Raw genomic sequence first — 18,655 nt, 5'->3', positions numbered from 1 at the left:
ATCACTGCAGTAACATGAGCAGACAAACATTTCTTAAAGTGATACTCTCATGACAAGTCCAACAGGTTTGTTTGGAATCCCCCCCCCGGCTAAACCAGTTGTAAACCTCGCTGATGTGACATCATGCCAGCGAGGTATGAATATTTAGTGAGGGGGGATTATTTGGCTAATAGCATTTAATTGTATTAAAATGCGGTTCAGGCCCTTTGTGGGCATGAATCTTGTGTCATCGCCAGTGATGGACAGCGAAAATCGGGAACAACGGGACGGGATTCTCCGACCCCCCGCGGGCCGGAGAATTGCCAGGGGGGCGGCATGAATTCCGCCCCAACGCCGGCTGCCGGATTTTCCGGGTCCGGTTTTTCAGCGGGGGCGGGAATTGCGTCGTGCCGGTCGGGGGCCGTTGGCAGCGCCCCTCCCGGCGATTCTCCGCTCCGCGAGCGGCCGCCCGTTTTCAGCCAGTCCTGCTGGCGAATATTACACCAGGTCCGTATCGGTGGGACCTCACTCAGCGGGCGGCCTGCGGAGTCCGGGGGGGCGCGGGGGGATCTGGCCTCGGGGGGGGGGGGGGGGCACGGTGGCCTGGCCCGCGATCGGGGCCCACCAATCCGCGGGTGTACCTGTGCCGTGGGGGCACTCTTTCCCTCCACGCTGGCCGGTGTAACAGTCCGCCATAGCCGCCGCCTTTTTCTCATGTCTCCTGAGGAAAAGCTCTCCCGCAATCGGCGGGAAAGATCCTAGACTGGCGGTGGGGTGCCAGACATAAGAATCCTCACCTCCTTCGAGGAGTGCCCTGGAGGTGACTGGGGTGGCCGAGGACAGATCGGTCAGCCACGAGGAGGCTGGCGGATGCCGCAGAGGTGAGGGACTACCAGGTTCCACCCGGAGGACCTGCCAAATGTGAGTACTGATTGCCTTACTGACTGACCCATCCCTCCCACTGACCATGTGTCCATTCTCCCGCAGGTCCAGCAGCCAACAACGCTGGCCCATCCCGGGTGGCACCCTCTCCTGACCCCGAAGAGAACACCTCGGAGGAGAGCTCCAAGGATGAAACTGTTATAATCGCGGCACAGCTGTCATCCCCACCCTCCACCAGCGCAGAGACACGCACCTCGGTGGGACATGTTAGTGATCAAGCTTCTGGGGCACAATCTGGTGAGCACCACACTGCTGATGTATATCAGGTGGGGGCAGGAACCCCCAGGCGAAAAAGCAGTCGGAGAGCGGCTGGATCCCAGGATCCAGCTGGATCCCAGCCTGATGCTGAGCCTCTGGAACAGAGTTATCCGGAGCTGATGGAAACGATAGGCAGAGGCCAGGACATTCAGAGGGAGCGGTCACTGTCACTCCAGCAGATCCACAGGCGCTTGGAGGAGTCCCAGAGACTAGGGGCACAGAAGATGGCACCGGCAATGCGCGGCACCGAGACCAACACGGCTGTGGTGGCGACCGGAGTGGAGAGCCTGGTGCACGATGTCGGCACCTTTAGTGAAGGTGATGCACAGTCGGTGATGGCAATGGCTGAGGGTCTCGGCAGAATGTCTGACTGGGGGGTGTCACCCAGTACCAGGCCGACCTTGATGTGGTTCTGCGGGACATGTCCCGCTCTCAAATGGGAATGGGCGAGGCGCTGCGGAGCTTGTCCCAGTCACTGAGGAGCATCGGCGAGGCTGTCGACACAATGGTGTGAACCATGGGGAACCGCCAGGGCTGGCAGAGCCAGGTGATACAGGGGCAGCCGGGGCTCCAACCAGCTGCCCCTCCATCCCAAGGTGAACCCCAGGGCCTTATGGACACTGATTGGGAGGAAGGGGCGCTGAGTGCCAAGCCAGATCCGTCCCATGGAGTGGCGAAGGTGGCCACCAGCTCCCTCGAGTTCCACCGCTCTGATGAGGCTGCGTCTCGCAGTCAGCACACGGGACAGGGCAGCACGGCTGGGCAAGTGCTGCCAGGTGAGCCGGGGCCCTCTGGCCCCAGAGACCCCAGGGGACGCCTGCCAGGGGCTTCGAGGGCCACGGGACGAGGTAAGCAGCGGGCTGCCTCCACCTCGGATGTGCATCCTCAGGAAACATCAAGGCCTAGTGTTAAAGCTAGGAGGGCCAAGCACGTTGAGGATCACTGAGGTAGGGGGAGGGGGGTGAGGTAGATAGGGGGTGGGGGGGCTGGGGGGCAGCAACATGGGAGTGGGGTATTGTACAGCACATTAAACAACTGTTTGTGCAACCATTATGATGCCTCTGTCACTTTCGTCCGCAATGCTGGCTGACCCCTGGACCCTTTGCCCATCCTCTCCTTGTGGCACTCACTCAGCCACCGGCCGTGGACATGTCCCCGGAGCTGTGTCCCATCCCCTGGTGTTCGGATGTTGGCTGTTGCGTATGTGGTGTTGCCTCCCACAGTGTTCAAGCACAGTGTCCAGGCATCAAAGTGTGATTGAGATGCTAGGCAATGACTCCCACGTGCCACATGGCCCGCTGACCCATGGGAATCCACTTGGGTTTTGTGAAGTGCTCACTGAACCACTATTGCCAATTCTCTATTAGTGATAGCCTTCAGCCGCATAGCCAGAGGCCTCAGCAGTCGGTGGGAGTTATGGGTGGTCAGTGGGGCAGACGGGCAGGGACAAGGGTTGCCCCCGGAATGGGGTTGGGATCTAGGGGTTGATACGGTGGTGCCGTGAGCGATAGCCCCCCTGGTTGGCCCCCCCAGCGCCTTCCCCCCCAAACCCCCATGGCGGCTCACCCCTGCGGAGGGTCCCCCACCCCCCAGCTGAGCACTGGGGTGACAAGCCCCGTGCAACCCGGGCTCTTTGCCTGTGAGCAAAGGTGGCTACTCACCTCCTCAGCTCCCCACAGAAGCCCTTCTGCCAGGTTCACGTTTTTCAAATGGAGTACTAATTAGCGCCAGCGTGAGCACTTGCTGGGGAGGCCACTGAATCATGGGAGGTCATTGGCTATGGGGTCGCTCTCGTTGATTATTTGGAAATAGGGCATAAGTGGTGATAATTGGTTTCTCGCCACACTCCAGCGAGATCCCAATTTTGCCTACGGGAGTAGGGCCGGTTGCATCGCAAACTGTTTGGCATCCGGCGCGGATCTCGCTTTTGACCTTTCCCACTATTCACCGGCCTCGTTATGCTTGAGCGAGAGCGCAACGAGGCCAGAGAATCGCACCCTTAGAAATTTTGGGGGAGAATCGTGCCCACTATCTCACTATCACACACTCTCTCGCACACACACATTCACACACACTCACTCTGATGCGCGCACACACTCTCTCGCACGCACACACACACACTCTCCTGCCCACACACTCTCACTCACACACACGCTCTCTCTCTCATGTGCACGCATACACTCTCTCTCATACATATTCTTTCTCACGCACTCTCGTGCACACACACACACTCTCACTTACACACACACACACTCTCTCCTGCACACACATACACTCTCCCTCACACACACTCTCACTCATACACACCCATTCTCATGCGCACACACTCTCTCTGTCAAACACACACACTTTCTCACACACATTCCGTTTCACGTGCCCATACTCTCTCACACAAACGCGCACTCTCTCACACACATTCTTTCTCTCACACACTCTCTCGCACGCGCACACACACACTCTCTCTCACACACATTCCCTTTCACGTGCACATACTCTCTCACACACACATACACACTCTCCCTCACACACACACTCACTCATACACTCACATTCTCTCTTTCATGCACACACACACTCTCTCTCTCTCACACACATTCCCTGTCACGTGCACGCACTCTTTCACACACACACGCACTCTCTCACATACATTCTTTCACACACACGCACTCTCTCTCTCTCACAGATTTAAGATAATTGATAAAAGAAGCAATGGAGACATGAGGAAAAGTTTCAGCAGCGAGTAGTTAGCATTTGGAATGCACTTCCTGAGAGTGTGGTGGACGCACATTCAAACATTGCTTTCAAAAGAGAATTGGATCAAAAAGTGCAGGCTGCAGGGGAAAGGCAGGGGATTTTCACTCCATGTATTTCTCACTCAGAGAGCCAAACTAATTGGAAAATCATTGCTCTGCCTCTATTTCAGATCTTTCATGATGTTGCCTACAAAGCCAAGGATCGAAGTGATTTGCTTGCTGGGATTGATGAATTTCTTGATCAGGTGACTGTTCTGCCCCCTGGTGAATGGGACCCCTCCATCCGAATTGAGCCACCAAAGAACGTTCCATCTCAGGTATGCCTTGTCCTCACTGAAATCTTTCAAGAGGATACTCATGCACTATATTGGTTCTGTTGGCAACGTATGGCACTGACACATTTTACTGCTAATCACATTGCTACAACACTGGGTGGGATATAGTGAGCAGTATCGATCCATCAATGGGTGAGTTAGAAGACATTTGCTCTTCAACATATTTTATAAATTGAAGAGTGCTATTCAGAGCTAGTGGCTCACTTTCAACCAATCACTTTGAAGCTGTGCAAAGCTCTTACACAGATCATCTGCAGACATGCAATCACCAGTCACCAAGTAGAAATGTTCCATTGTACTATCAGTTTCATTCATACCCTTCTTTTGTTCAATAGGAGAAACGGAAGCAGCCTGGAATCCCAAACGGTAATGCTTGCCATATTGATCCAGAGCCGCAAGTGGGCCACAGTGGTCCTGAACTGCAGCGCACAGGACGGTTTGTTGTAGTTTATTGAACACTCTTAAATGGTCATATATTTTTGTAATGTAACCTGTCACGTTGTACTCGTACTCAACACTCACAAACTGTAACTCTTTCTGTCTCCTCTCCCTGTTTTGCAAACACTAGACTTCAGCTCAATGGTCATAGCTATAGTGAATGGTATAAGTGTGATATTTGCTGGAACCTGAATAGGTTTTCAGTTTTTGTACCCTTTCACGGGATGTATGTCGCTGGCTAGGCCAGCATTTATTGCCCATCCATAATTGCCCTTTGTGACAGAAGTAGGTTGATCTATTTTGGATCCAGAACTCTCATGTATACTAACACTAAGAATTCAGAAACTTTTCATTTCCCCTCCAAAAGAACATACATAGTGATGCACGATCAATGGCCACTAAAGCGAGGTTGTAGTCCAACTGAAGGCTTTAATAAGCTAGATGTTTCACCCAGCAGCTCAGGTACAGAAAGAAGGCTGCTGGGGTGGCACGGGCTCTTATACCCCGCCTTGCATGGCGGAGCTACCATACAGCTTGACCAATAGGAAACATACAATCTCTACCAATGGTGTTCCAGCATTACCAGGTACCGTAATACCTCTACACAGACTACCACACATAGAACATAGAACATACAGTGCAGAAGGAGGCTATTCGGCTCATCGAGTCTGCACCGACCCACTTAAGCCCTCACTTCCACCCTATCCCCATAACCCAATAACCCCTCCTAACCTTTTTTTGGACACTGAGGGCAATTTAGCATGGCCAATCCTGCACATCTTTGGACTGTGGGAGGAAACCGGAGCACCCGGAGGAAACCCACGCAGACATGGGGAGAACGTGCAGACCGGATCCGCACAGACAGTGACCCAGCGGGGAATCAAACCTGGGACCCTGGCGCTGTGAAGCCACAGTGCTAGCCACTTGTGCTGCTGTGCTGCCCACAGAATATAGCGTTGACAGGAAATTATAATAAAACTGCAGGACCTACATTTCTGGAACAGTTCCAATACCTGACAATGAGAAGTTCCAATAGAAATGTTTTTACCGGGCAATAATAATAAATAGAAAATCTTCCATTTCGTGCAATACCAGCACTTTGTGGCCACACCGTCTGTGGCCACCTACTTTGACCCAGCTTTATAACACCCACAGCTTCAGTTATTACATTACATTGGACCTGTTAATTTGACATTTTAGTGTGGATTGCAATATTATAGAACATGCTAAATTGTTTCTCACTCTGTCTGGATCGATTGCAATGACTTATTTGTGTCATTTGTTTAAATCATAAGATAAATGATTGAGGACATTTTCTTGTTGATTTTTACATTGTCATTGAAAGTCTGTTGTATTCTCCTAGTTTGGAGACTCAGCACAAATTTTTAAAGCTCTCTAAATGCTGATCCATTTCCTAACCCTAACCCTAATCACAAGATTTCTAAAAACTATCTGAATCAAACCCTGAACACTTTAATGTTTAAATGAAAGGGTTTCCCTTCAGCGCCACCATCATATGCAACCTGCTGCCTGTATCGTTTTCTGTACCAAATCCACTCTCACGCTGACCTGCATTCCCTCCAATGTAACCCATTTGAGATACATAGATACGTAGAAGATAGGAGCAGGAGGAGGCCTTTTGGCCCTTCGAGCCTGCTCCGCCATTTGTCCCGATCATGGCTGATCCTGCAACTCAATAGCCTAATCCTGCTTTCTCCCCTTAGCCTTTGATCCCATTCGCCCCAAGTGCTTTATCTAGCTGCGTTTTGAATATATTCAATGGCTTAGCCTCAACTATTTCCTGTGGTAATGAATTCCACAGGCTCACCACTCTTTGGGTGAAGAAATGTCTCCTCATCTCTGTCCGAAATGGCTTACGCTGAATCCTCAGACTGTGACCCCTGATTCTGGACACACCCATCATTGGTAACATCTTCCCTGCATCTACCCTGTCTAGTCCTGTTAGAATTTTATAAGTCTCTATGAGAACCCCCTCATTCTTCTGAACTCCAGCGAGAACAATCCTAACCTAGTCAATCTCTTCTCATATGACAGTCCCGCCGTCTCTGGAATCAGTCTGGTAAACCTTTGCTGCACTCCCTCGAGAGCAAGAACATCCTTCCTCAGATAAGGAGACCAAAACTGCACACAATACTCCAAGTGTGGCCTCACCAAGGCCCTGTACCATTGCAGCAACACATCCCTGCTTCTGTACTCAAAACCTCTCACAATGAAGGCCAACATACCATTCGCCTTCTTTACCGCCTGCTGCACCTGCATGCTTACTTTCAGCGACTGGTGCACAAGGACACCCAGGTCCCGCTGCACACTCCCCTCTTCCAATTTGCAACCCTTCAGGTAGTAATCTGCCTTCCTGTTTTTGCTTCCAAAGTGAATAACCTCACACTTATCCAAATTATACTGCATCTGCCATTGATTTGCCCACTCGCCCAACCTGTCATCCACACCTTCAAATCCCTTTATGGCCTCGCTTTTCCCTAACCTCCTCCGGCCCTGCAACTACCCCACCCCACCCCAAACTCTCAATTCTGCTGAATCTGGCCTGCACACCACTAGTTGCAGCCATGTTTTCAGCAATATAAATGCACCACTTTGGAATTTCCTCCCTCAGACCCCTCTGCCTCTCCACCTTCCTGTCCTCCTTAAAATAACCCCTTGACCAAACTTTTCATTGCCCCTCCTTTGGCTCAATGTTCATGTTTGACTTATTTTGCCTCTGTGAAGCACCTTGGTTTGATTTAGTGTGTTAAAGGTTGTACAACATGCAAGTTGTTGTTATGGTTGTTGAGTCCTTCAGATGTCTAAATAGACCAGGCACTCTACTTAAAAGCTACCATTAGAAAATTGAAAAAGAGATTTGGTTGGGGCTGTTCCATTATAACTGCTGACTGACTTGTTGTGGATTTTCAGCATTATTTTTATCTTTACCATTCACATTAGCAACCTAATCCAATTTCAGATTTCTACAGATGTCTAATGCTTTGAGCTTTGTAGTCTTGAGAGTCAGAAAAATTGGTAATATCAAGTTTCTAATGTTGAGTATTATAAAGCTGAACATGTTAAACTGTATTTGGAATAAAAATTTTGTAAAACAATTAAGCCTTTTATCAAATCTGCTTAAGTTGTTATATACAACTTATTATAGTGCTAAATGGGCAATTGGTGGCATTTTAAGAACTATGGTTGCATGCATTAAAATGGTGGAAAATTTAATTTAAAGTGATTCATTTCCATTCCTCCAGGCTGTTTGGGGGTTTGATCCTTGACATCAAACGGAAGATGCCCTGTTTCTGGAGTGACTTCAGGGATGCCTTCAGCTTACAGTGTGTGGCATCCTTCCTGTTCCTGTACTGCGCCTGCATGTCTCCTGTTATTACATTTGGTGGCCTCTTGGGTGAAGCAACAGAAGGACGCATAGTAAGAAAGTTGAGGATGTTGGTTCATTTAAGTTTCTAATGCCTGATAGTTTGCATAAAAAGAATAATGATTCAGGTGTCACAAAGGAAAAGGAGGATTTGTTTTCATTAAAAATCAATATGCAGCACCATGGGATGGAAATTCCAACTTTTGAAAATTTGAGACATGTAAATAATTGGAGAACTTTCCACAATGATTACTTAAGAATGATTAGTATAAATGTTATAAGTGTGATTTAAAAAAACACCCTGGGCGGGATTCTCCGACCCCACGCCAGGTGAATGAAAATGAATGAAAATCGCTTATTGTCACAAGTAGGCTTCAAATGAAGTTACTGTGAAAAGCCCCTAGTCGCCACATTCCGGCGCCTGTTCGGGGAGGCTATTACGGGAATTGAACAGTGCTGCTGGCCTGCCTTGGTCTGCTTTCAAAGCCAGCGACTTAGCCCAGTGTGCTATACCAGCCCCTGGTCGGAGAATTGCTGGGGGCTGGCGTGAATCCCGCCCCCGCCGTGTCCTGAAGTCTCTGCCACCAGAGATTCGGCGGGAATCGCGCCGCGCCAGTCAGCGGGCCCACCCCCGCCGATTCTCAGGCCCGCGATGGGCCGAAGTCCCGCTGCTGGAATGCCTGTCCCACCAGCGTGAACCAAACCACCTTTTGAACGGCGGGACAAGGCGACGCGGGCGGGCTCCGGGGTCCTGGAGGCGGGGGGGCGCGGGGCGATCTGGCCCCGAGGGGTGCCCCCGCGGTGGCCTGGCTCGCGATCGGGGCCCACCGTTCCGCGAGCGGGCCTGTGCCGTGGGGGCACTCTTTTTCTTCCGCCTTTGCCATGGCCTTCACTATGGCAGAGGCGGAAGAGACCCCCTCCCCTGCGCATGTGCGGGGATGACGTCAGCTGACGCTCCCGCGCATGCGCGGACCCGCGTCGCCCGGCGAAGACCTTTCGGCCCCGGCTGGCGTGGCGCCAAAGGCCTTTCCCGCCAGCCGGCGGAGCGGAAACCGCTCCGGCGCGGGCCTAGCCCCTCAAGGTGAGGGTTTGGCCCCTAAAGGTGCGGAGACTTCCGCACCTTTGGGGTGGCCCGACGCCGGAGTGGTTCCCGCCACTCCATCACACTGGGACCCCCCGCCCCGCCGGGTAGGGGAGAATCCCGCCCCCTGTTTATATACACATCTTGAAGTTCAGTATTTCCATTAAATCATTAAATGTGTTATTTGTAGTAGGGTAGATTGTATCTTCTCTGCTCCCTGTTCCCAGTTGCCCTTGACACACTGCTCACGTTTGTTTGCCATTTACCTATTCTAATCTCTTTATGTGCCACTATCAGAACCCTTCTTAGCCTTAATCACCTTCATTAATCACCCTGAAGACCCGCACATCCAGACATAGGAACAGCTTATTCCCCACAGCTACAAGACTCCTCAAACACTCCCCCTCGGACTGATCTATTCCCTGTAAGAACACTATTCACGACGCCCTATGCTGCTCTTGCTCATGTATTTGCTTTGTTTGGCCCCTTGTTCCACACTGTAACCAATCACTGTTTGTCGATGTACCATTTGTCAATGTTCTCTGTTGATTATTCTTGTTTTGTCTACTATGTACATACTGTGTACGTTCCCTTGGCCGCAGAAAAATGCGTTTCACTGTACTTCGGTACATGTGACAATAAATCAAATCAAATCAAATTTACATTCCCTTTGTCTTTCTGTCCACAACATCTTTGTCATTCTCCACCTATCGCAGGCCCTCTATCCAACCCCACCGCTCCACGCCCCCTCACAGCAGGATAAATCTGACCCTGTTTCCAGTTCTCTCCCTTTGACAAAGAGTCATCCAGACTCGAAACGCTAGCTCCCTTCTCTCTCTACAGATACTGTCAGACCTGCTGAGATTGTCCAGTGTTGTTTTTGTTTCAGATTCCAGCATCCGCAGTAATTTGCTTTTATATTATATAGATTGTATCTATTGTCTGGGCAGAATGAATTGGCTGGACAGAATACAGAGGAAAATCAGGCCGCGAGGATTGTACACTGTCAATTTAGCCAGTTTGACTTTCTTTTTATTCATTTAAATAGATAGAAAAAGGGCAGCACGGCGGCGCAGTGGTTAGCACGACTGCCTCGAGGTCCTAGGTTCGATCCCAGCTCTGGGTCACTGTCCGTGTGGCGTTTGCACATTCTCCCTGTGTCTGCGTGGGTGTGGGTCTCACCCCCACAACCCAAAGATGTGCAGGTTAGGTGGATTGGCCATGCTAAATTGCCCCTTAATTGGAAAAAAATAATTGGTTACTCTAAAAAAAAATTTTAAATAACAAATAAATAGATAGAAAAGTTGGCAGGGTCTGAGACGGAGATGCACTCCATCTAGCCAGTAAAGATTAAAAACCTGCCGCGAGTATGTGTATACTATACTGGGAGAGATGTAGCTCAATTGGGTTTCTATTTTGTTTCCCTGTCTTCAGTTCTATGCAGTATTCATAGATGTTCTTTCTAAAACACTTCTTTGGCCTTAACCAGCATATTGTGTCCAGACCTGAGCACCACACTTCAGGAAGAATGTTGTTACGGACCAGGGTTTAGAGAACCCCAAAGTGTATCATGGAGTTCACCTGACCCATAACTTTGAATAGATTTTGGCTATGGGTTGCACAAGGGCCCACTTTACAGAGAAACTCTGTCGCCCGACCTCTTTTCCCACGCGCCGGCCCCTGTACTACTGCGCCATGTTGCGTTGGGGCCGGCGCGTCGAAGGAGGCTTGGCGCCGGCGCCACTGCGCATGTGCGCGTTGGTGCCACTGCGCATGCGCGGATCCCACGCCGCCCAGTTTGCGCCGGGATCGGCAGCTGGAGCTGCGTGAACCGCTCCAGCGCCGTGCTGGCCCCCTGTAGGGGCCAGAATTACTCCTGGCAATGACCCGTTCACGCCGTCGTAAAACACAACGGCGTTTACGACGACGTGGACACTCTGCCGCGGGATGGGAGAATCCCGCCCCTGGTTTAAATTCTCTACTGCGAACAGTTATCACTTTGAAATCACCCAAATGAACACTCTTGAACTTGTAGAGATATCCATGCACATCTGCTGGCTTTCACTGCAGCTCTTCACTCTCAAAACAAAACTAAAACTCACAGACACACACCAGCTTTTGTTCAAAGCGAAAGTAAAAGCAGACCGACAGCCCAGCTCCACCCACACTCTGACATCACTGCAGCTATTTGACAAACACCCATTTCTTAAACGTACACCCACGACAGCTATTATAAACACCCATTTCTTAAAGGTACTCTCACATGACAATGTAAAGGCTTTAGAGAGTGTGCAGGAAAGATTTATGAGAATGATTGCAGGAATCGGGCGGGATCCTCCCTTCTGACGGCAGAGTGTTGACGCCGTCGTAAAAACTGGAGAGTTTTAACGACGGCGTCATCGGGCCGGTAAGTGTAGCGATCCTCTGCCCTATAGGAGGCCAGCACAGCACTGGAGCGACCCACGCCACTCCAGCTGCCGATACCGGCGGCAAATGGGCGCTGCGGGTCTGCGCATGCGCACTGCGACCGGCGTGAATGCGCGCATGCGCGGTAGCTTCCTTCTCTGCTCCTGCCCCGAGGCAACATGGCGTAGGGCTCCAGGGGCCGGCGCGGAGCAAAAGAGGCCCCCAGCAGGAGAGGCCGGCCCGCAGATTGGTAGGCGGCGATTGCAGGCCAGGCCATGGGGGAGGCTCCCCCTGGGGTCAGACCCCCCTCCCCCCCCCCCCCCCCCCCCCCCCACCAGGCCGCCCCCGACAGGCTGGACGCCGAGGTCTTGCTGGGTAAGACCAGATGTGAACGCCGCTGGCGGGACTAGGGTTTTTTTGGGCGGCAACTCGGAAAATCACCGGGGGGGGGGGGGGCCGGCGCCAATGGCGCCGATTCTCCGGTGACCGGCGTAGGCTGAGAGAATCCCGCCCGAGGGAATTCAGTTATAAGGATAAATTAGAGAAGCTGGGGTTTTAGGAGAAGATTATTTTTTGTTTGTTTAAATAAATTTAGCGTACCCAATTCATTTTTTCCAATTAAGGGGCAATTTAGCGTGGCCAATCCACCTAGCCTGCACACCTTTGGGTTGTGGGGGCGAAACCCACGCAAACAAGGAGAGAATGTGCAAATTCCACACGGACAGTGACCCAGAGCCGGGATCGAACCCGGGACCTCGGCGCCGTAAGGCAGCAGTGCTAACCACTGCACCACCGTGTTGCCCTGTTTTAGGGGAAGATTGAGAGGAGTTTAGACAGAGACGATCGGGAGAAATTGTTTCCATTGGTGGAAGGATACAGAACCAGCAGATACTAATTTTAAGATTATTGGCAAAAGAATCATGAGGAAATACTTTTCTAGGATCTGAAATGTACTGCCTGAGAGGGTGGTGGAGGCAGATTCAATCGTGATTTTCAAAAGGGAATTGGATAAGCACCTAAAGAGAGAAAATTTGAAGGGCTATGAGGAAAAGGTTGGGAACGGGACTAACTGAGTTGCTCTTGCAGAGATCTGCCATGTACATGACGGACCAAATGGCCTCCTTTTGTGTTGTAACCATTTTATGATTCTATGCATATTGATGTCCAGTGTGTATTGGTAACAGTGAATACATTAGTTCAAATTGATGTGCTTGGAGAAATGCCTTTGTGCACTGATGCCTTTTGCATACCGTGGCTTGACCTAACCTTGTGACCTCTGAGGTCATCTTTGGTAACACAAAGGATTGAGGCAGAAGCCAATTCTACATATGGAACATGGTGTCAGGAGTGTGCAACTGGAATTGACTGGATTTTGATAGCTGTATAGAGCTGGGCGCTGTAAGAAATAGCAGAAAATAATTAAAATTTCAGTCTGCAACTTTGTACAGGATGTTGACTGCTGGGTAAATTGCTATGGCTCTGAATATTCCAGTCGTGACTTCCATGGAAGATGGGCAATTCCAGATAGCAGACACCAAACAAAATCCCCTCACCTCAGCAGCAACGGGTTAAAAGCTTGGGCTGGTAACCCTCCATGCATCAGAAGAGATTAGCAGTGTTTTGTATGGATGGCACTAAGTCACTGACTGCTGAACAAATCCTAAAACATTACAACAATGCAAATCCTAAAACATTACAATACAGGTCTTCCTGGAGAACATCATCTGTAAATAGATTAGGAGTGTGAGACCATCTCAGCATCTTCTGAGCAGAGTTCCAACAGGCCTCAAGTCCTGCCTGAAAGACCAGATAGAGGAGCTGGAAAAGATGGAAGTAATTGAGAAAGTGACAACTCCTGGAGACTGGATTAGCAGCATGGTAGCAGTGAGAAAGATGAGAGTGTGTATAGATCCAAAGGACCTCAAAACTCCATGCCAGCCATTGAAGAGCTTTTGCCACAACTTACCACAGCAAAGATCTTTACCACCCTAGATGTGAAAGATGGATATTGGCAAGTGAAGTTGGAGGAGAGCAGCGGTATGTTGACTATGGAGTGGATAGTATTTGGGAGGTATAGAGGGTTTTGCATTTCTACTGCTCAGGAACAGTATTAATGGCAACAGCATGAGATAGTCAATGATCCTCCAGGAATGGAAGTGATCGTGGATGATCTGCTGGTTTATGACTGTGGAGATATGATGGAAGAAGCCATCACAGACAATGATCAAAAACTAGTGAGACTGCTGGAGAAAGCTTCCCATACGAAGCTGAAACTGAACAAGAAGCAACTGAAATTGAGGATGACTGAAGTCAAGTACGCAGCAAACGGTCTTCGCCCAGAGGTGCCAGGCATAGACAAAATGCAGTAACCAACAAATGTGAAGGCGGTTCAACAATTTGTAGATTTGGGAACGACCACGCAAAGTTCTTGCCCAATTTGTCAAGAGAATGTGAACCTCTACGCAAGCTTGCTTCAAAGGGTGTTAGTGATAACAGGGCACAGAACAAGAAACAGCTTTCGCTTGCAGAGAACAGGGACAACAATGCCAATGCTGAGGTGATGGCAAGAACAAAGTCACCCTGCAGTGTGATACCAACAAAACTGGATTTGGAGCAACTCTCATGCAGCAAGGACAAACGGTTGTGTTTGCATCCAGAGCATTACCGCAAATTGATCAAAACTACACACAGATTGAGAAAGGGTGCCTGGTCATTGTCTTTGCTTGTGAGCATTTTATTCAGTACCTGTTTAGGAGAGGTGGTGTCTGACTACAAGCCACATAGCAACTCCTATCTGCTCTGAAGCACTGCAAAGGATATTACTTTGTTTTCAGAATTATAATTTAGAAATGAAGTACAACCATGAGAAGCAGAGGTGCATTGGTGACCTGCTGTTGAGAGCTGCACTCTCTTTGAAGGAAGATGACGATGCTAATACGGCATGTGAAATCTTTCAGATTCATCGGGAAGCAACAGCACAATATGCTCTGGAAGTCCTCAGCCCAGCAGAGATATTTAATCTAGCAATCAAGCATCTTATTCAGGTAAAACATACTACCCGATGAGATGCAATTCTCCAGCTGCTACAGGACATGGTGATGAAAAGATGGGCTGAAACTATCGAGGATAAACCTGTTGCTTTAGGAGGCCATTGGGCACACAGGGCAGGATTCTTCCCCATTGCACTAAATGTGGGAGTGAACGTGAAAAATGACATTTTTCCCGCCAGCTGCAATGGTGGGTTTTTGCACCTTACTGTCCACTTCTCACCTCATTAATTTTGCACCCAGAGAAAGACACCAAATCACAGGTGGGTGACCTCGAATTCACCCACCCCGTCGTGACTTACTGCTTCCTCAATCCGGGCACCATATTTTAACAGCTGCAGCATACAGCCTTCTCAATGTTTGCAGCTTCATTGAAGACAGGGCCCCAAAAGCCAAGAAGATGGCAGCCCCCAGTTCAGTGACGCCTCCCTTGAACACCTGCTGGACATCGTGGAGGACTGCTGCAATATACTATCCCAATGTACTATTCAGGCCTGAGGCTCCAAGAGGCCTGCAGGGAGTTCTGGAGTCACAGCTTGAGGGGAGTACAGGGGAATGAAGAACTTCCATAACCATAACATTGAGGGGTTAGCGCTCCTTGTTAAGGGGGAGAGGTTTGCTTTTCTAACTGGTTGATTGTACTGAGACGGGGGGCAGGTGAAGACAAGCCTTTAGTTTGGACTTAAAGGCCAGGTCCCTCCTGGGCTGAAGATTCTGCTCCATTGTCGGAAGAACACAGCCAGACAACCATGTCCCTCCGCCTGATCATGCACCCAACCTGTGCCCCCTCTCATCTTGCCTCCTGTGCCTGCCTCGCTTCCCGCTCTCTTTTTTTCTCTTGCTCAATAATCCGAACACCTGTGGAAGAGTTCTTTTAACTTAGCCCACAAACCCCTGCCCAACCCCAAACAGCCCCAGCACCTTGAATAAGTACGTCCTGTGGACACAAGCCCAAACTCCATATGAAGCTTCTGTCTCTCCTTCAACAACGCCTCCTCAGCTGCCCCGAATACTTCCTGTAAACCATCAGAATGGCCTCCACCAAACTCAACCCTCTCCACCCTCTCCTTTTGCACCTGTATAAAAAAACTCCCCCCCTCACCACCGCCTACAACATGGAGGAAGAAACCTCCTCTGTCTTATTCTGCTCTACATAAATCCAGATAGCCACCCCTATCTTCAAAACCTCGTCCACCAGACTTGCCCTCTCTACCAGCTCCATTTTCTCCCTAAGCGTCCAAATTGATATAAACTCCCCCCAACCACCGCCTTGAGTGCCTCCCACAGGATGGCGGCTCTAACCCCGCCCGTGTCATTTAGTTCCACATATCCCCGAATGGCAGCCCGCACCCACTCACACACCTCCTCATCCGCCAACATCCAGCCTCCACTGCGGGCGCTGGCCACCACAACCCTCCCCCGGGCCACGCGCAGATCCACCCAGTGCGGCGTGGTCAGAAATCACAATCGCCGAATACTCTGAGTCGGCCACCCCCGCCAGCAGTGTGTTGTCAATCAATCCGGGAGTGCAGCCGCTGCACATGGGGGAAGTATGAAAAATCCTTCGCCTTTGGCCTTCCAAACCTCCACCTCCCCCATTCTCCCATGCTCTCCATAAACCCCCGCCGACTGCCGACACCCTCGATGACTTGGGACTCAACCGGTCCAAGCTCGGAGTCATGACCGTCTTAAAATCCCCCCCATAATCAACCGATGCGAGTCCAAGTAACAAATCTTCCCTGACACCCACCTCATAAAATCCATGTCACCCAATTCAGGGCATAAACGTTTACCAGAACCACCGGCATTCCCTCCAACTTTCCACTCCACCCAGCCTCAAACAAAAAAAACAACTCCCACCCCCACGCCTCCCTCCTGACAAACCCCCACTTCACTTCGTTAACTAGCCCGCCAGCTAGTATGATGGCCCCCGCCCAAGGCCTTCAGTCATCCTACCTCCCTACAATTCCCCCTGCCCCCCCCAACCAACCCAACCATCTATCCGTCAAGAGTAACAAAAGGCACACTTCCATCGTTGCTCCCCCGTCAAAACCTGCCCCAGAAAACCCACTACCAAACACTTTAAAGAACCCCTGAAAACTCCTCCAAAGTTCAATGTCTTCACACTCCTCCCACTTCATTGTCCCTCATAAATGCCATCGCCTCCTCTGGCATGTCAAAATACCACTCTTGCTTCTGGAAAGTTACCCACAGGCGGGCTGGGTGCAGTACCCCAAACTTCACCCCCTTTTTAAAGAGGGCAACCTTAATTCAGTTGAACCTGGCTCTCCTCTTCGCCAGCTCTGCACCTAGGTCCTGGTACACCCGCAGCTCGCACCCTTCCCAGAAACATTTTCTGGTCTGCCTCGCCCATCGAAGGATCTTCTCCTTGTCCAGAAAGCGGTGCAACCGCATCACCATCGCCCTCAGCGACTCACCTGCCTGCGGCCTCCTCCTCAGCGCCCTGTGCGCCCGGTCCATCTCCAGAGGTCGATCAAAGTCCCCCTTCTCCATCAGCATCTCCACAATATCTTTGCCACAGACACTGCAGCCTTCGCGCCTTCAATGCCTTCAGGCATCCCAGCAATCCTTATGTTATGTTGTGCCTTCTGGAGCGATTCTTCAAATCTTCCACCTTCTGGATCAGCTTTTTCTGCCTCTCCCACATCACTCCAATCGGAGGTAGTGAGGGAAGATGTACCACCTTCGAAATTACCCTGAATCGGGTGATTATGGGGGTGGGGGGGATTTTAATACAGTCATGAATCCGAGGCCCTGGGACTCCAGCCTCTGCTCCACTCGCTCGATCCCAGACCTCAGTAGTTTCACCACCTTGGTTAGGTGTTTCAGGGCCTCTTTCCTCTGCTGCCGAAACTTATCATTCAGGAACTCCACCAACTGCTCCATCGACCACCGAGGAGCTGGGCAGCCCCTTTGCCCTCCGCCATCTTTCCCTGTGGCGCACCACGAAAACTCCTCTGCTCCAACAGCACTTTCCTTCTCGTGGCGTTCCTCGGCCGCTGATCCATGTACCAGCCACACCAGAGAAGTGTGCAACTATTGGACCCCGCGCTCCATGCTGTCCCAGGAAATGGCGATGGAGGGTTAAGTGGGCCTCCGTAGGGAGTTTCCTCTGGGTGTTGTCATCTCAGAGTCCACAGACGAAACGGTCCCGTAGTGATTCAGACAGTGTGGCCCTGAACTCACAGGAGCGTCCTCAAGTGCACCAAAAAGTCTCCATTGGATTCCCCTTGGGCCTGCGAGGCCATGTGGAAACAGAACCGGCAGACCATCATCGGGGGCTCTGGGTTAAGATGTGCCTCAACCAGGGCCATCAACATGGCGAAAGACTTGGAGTCCGGCCTGTCCAGGTGGGTGAGGCTTTTGATGAGCGCATAGGTGGGTCCCCCGACTGCGGTCGATAGGATAACGGTTTGTCACTCATCTCCAACAATTGTGTTAGACCGAAAATAAATACTGTACCCGCTCAACGTACTGGATCCAGTCATCGGTACCAGCATCGAACTGCTCAAGCTTTCCAATGCGCAGCATCTCTCCGTTCGAGGTGGAGGCCTCTCTGGGCCTGGATGAAGTGGTTTGGCGATATAATGCATGGTGGCTGCAGCAGCTCCACTTCACCCTCGACGCCAGTGTAAAATCCAATGAAAATGATGCAGGACCACACGGTAGGATAGGAATGAACAAAGATTTATTATGGTATACACAATAATTACAACAGCAACAACTCCTCTCCTGAAGGGCCATCCTTCCCGACCTGCTCCCAGGTCGGGGTTTTTATACAGAGAAGTTCCCCCTTGTTAATGGGGAAACCTCACCCCCAGTTCATACTCTGTGGTAAAGGTGGGGAATCATATAGAGCACAGTCCTTGGGCATCAAGGGGGTGGTGACACTATGGTTACTAATCTTTCTGACAGTGGAAAAGGTTTTTCCTTATTTGTTCTATCAAATCCCCTCAATTTTCTATATTCTCAGGCGAACAATCCCAGTTTCTTTAGTCTTTCCACATAAC

At 50.6% G+C, this 18,655-nt stretch overlaps 1 protein-coding gene across 3 annotated transcripts in view; it reads left to right on the top strand.

Moving 5' to 3' along the window:
* Positions 1 to 18,655, top strand: part of LOC140405470 (electroneutral sodium bicarbonate exchanger 1-like) — a 391,515-nt gene that overhangs the window by 307,748 nt on the left and 65,112 nt on the right. For all 3 annotated transcript variants that reach the window (XM_072493938.1, XM_072493937.1, XM_072493936.1), the window contains 3 exons: positions 4,103 to 4,249; positions 4,603 to 4,703; positions 7,969 to 8,143. In XM_072493938.1, the coding sequence (XP_072350039.1) occupies positions 4,103 to 4,249; positions 4,603 to 4,703; positions 7,969 to 8,143 (423 nt within the window). The remainder of the gene's footprint in view (positions 1 to 4,102; positions 4,250 to 4,602; positions 4,704 to 7,968; positions 8,144 to 18,655) is intronic.

This window comes from Scyliorhinus torazame, chromosome X (assembly GCF_047496885.1).
Source record: "Scyliorhinus torazame isolate Kashiwa2021f chromosome X, sScyTor2.1, whole genome shotgun sequence".
Lineage (NCBI taxonomy): Eukaryota > Metazoa > Chordata > Chondrichthyes > Carcharhiniformes > Scyliorhinidae > Scyliorhinus > Scyliorhinus torazame.
The sequence above is the reverse complement of the archived record's forward strand: the minus strand, read 5'-3'. Positions and strand labels throughout refer to the sequence as shown.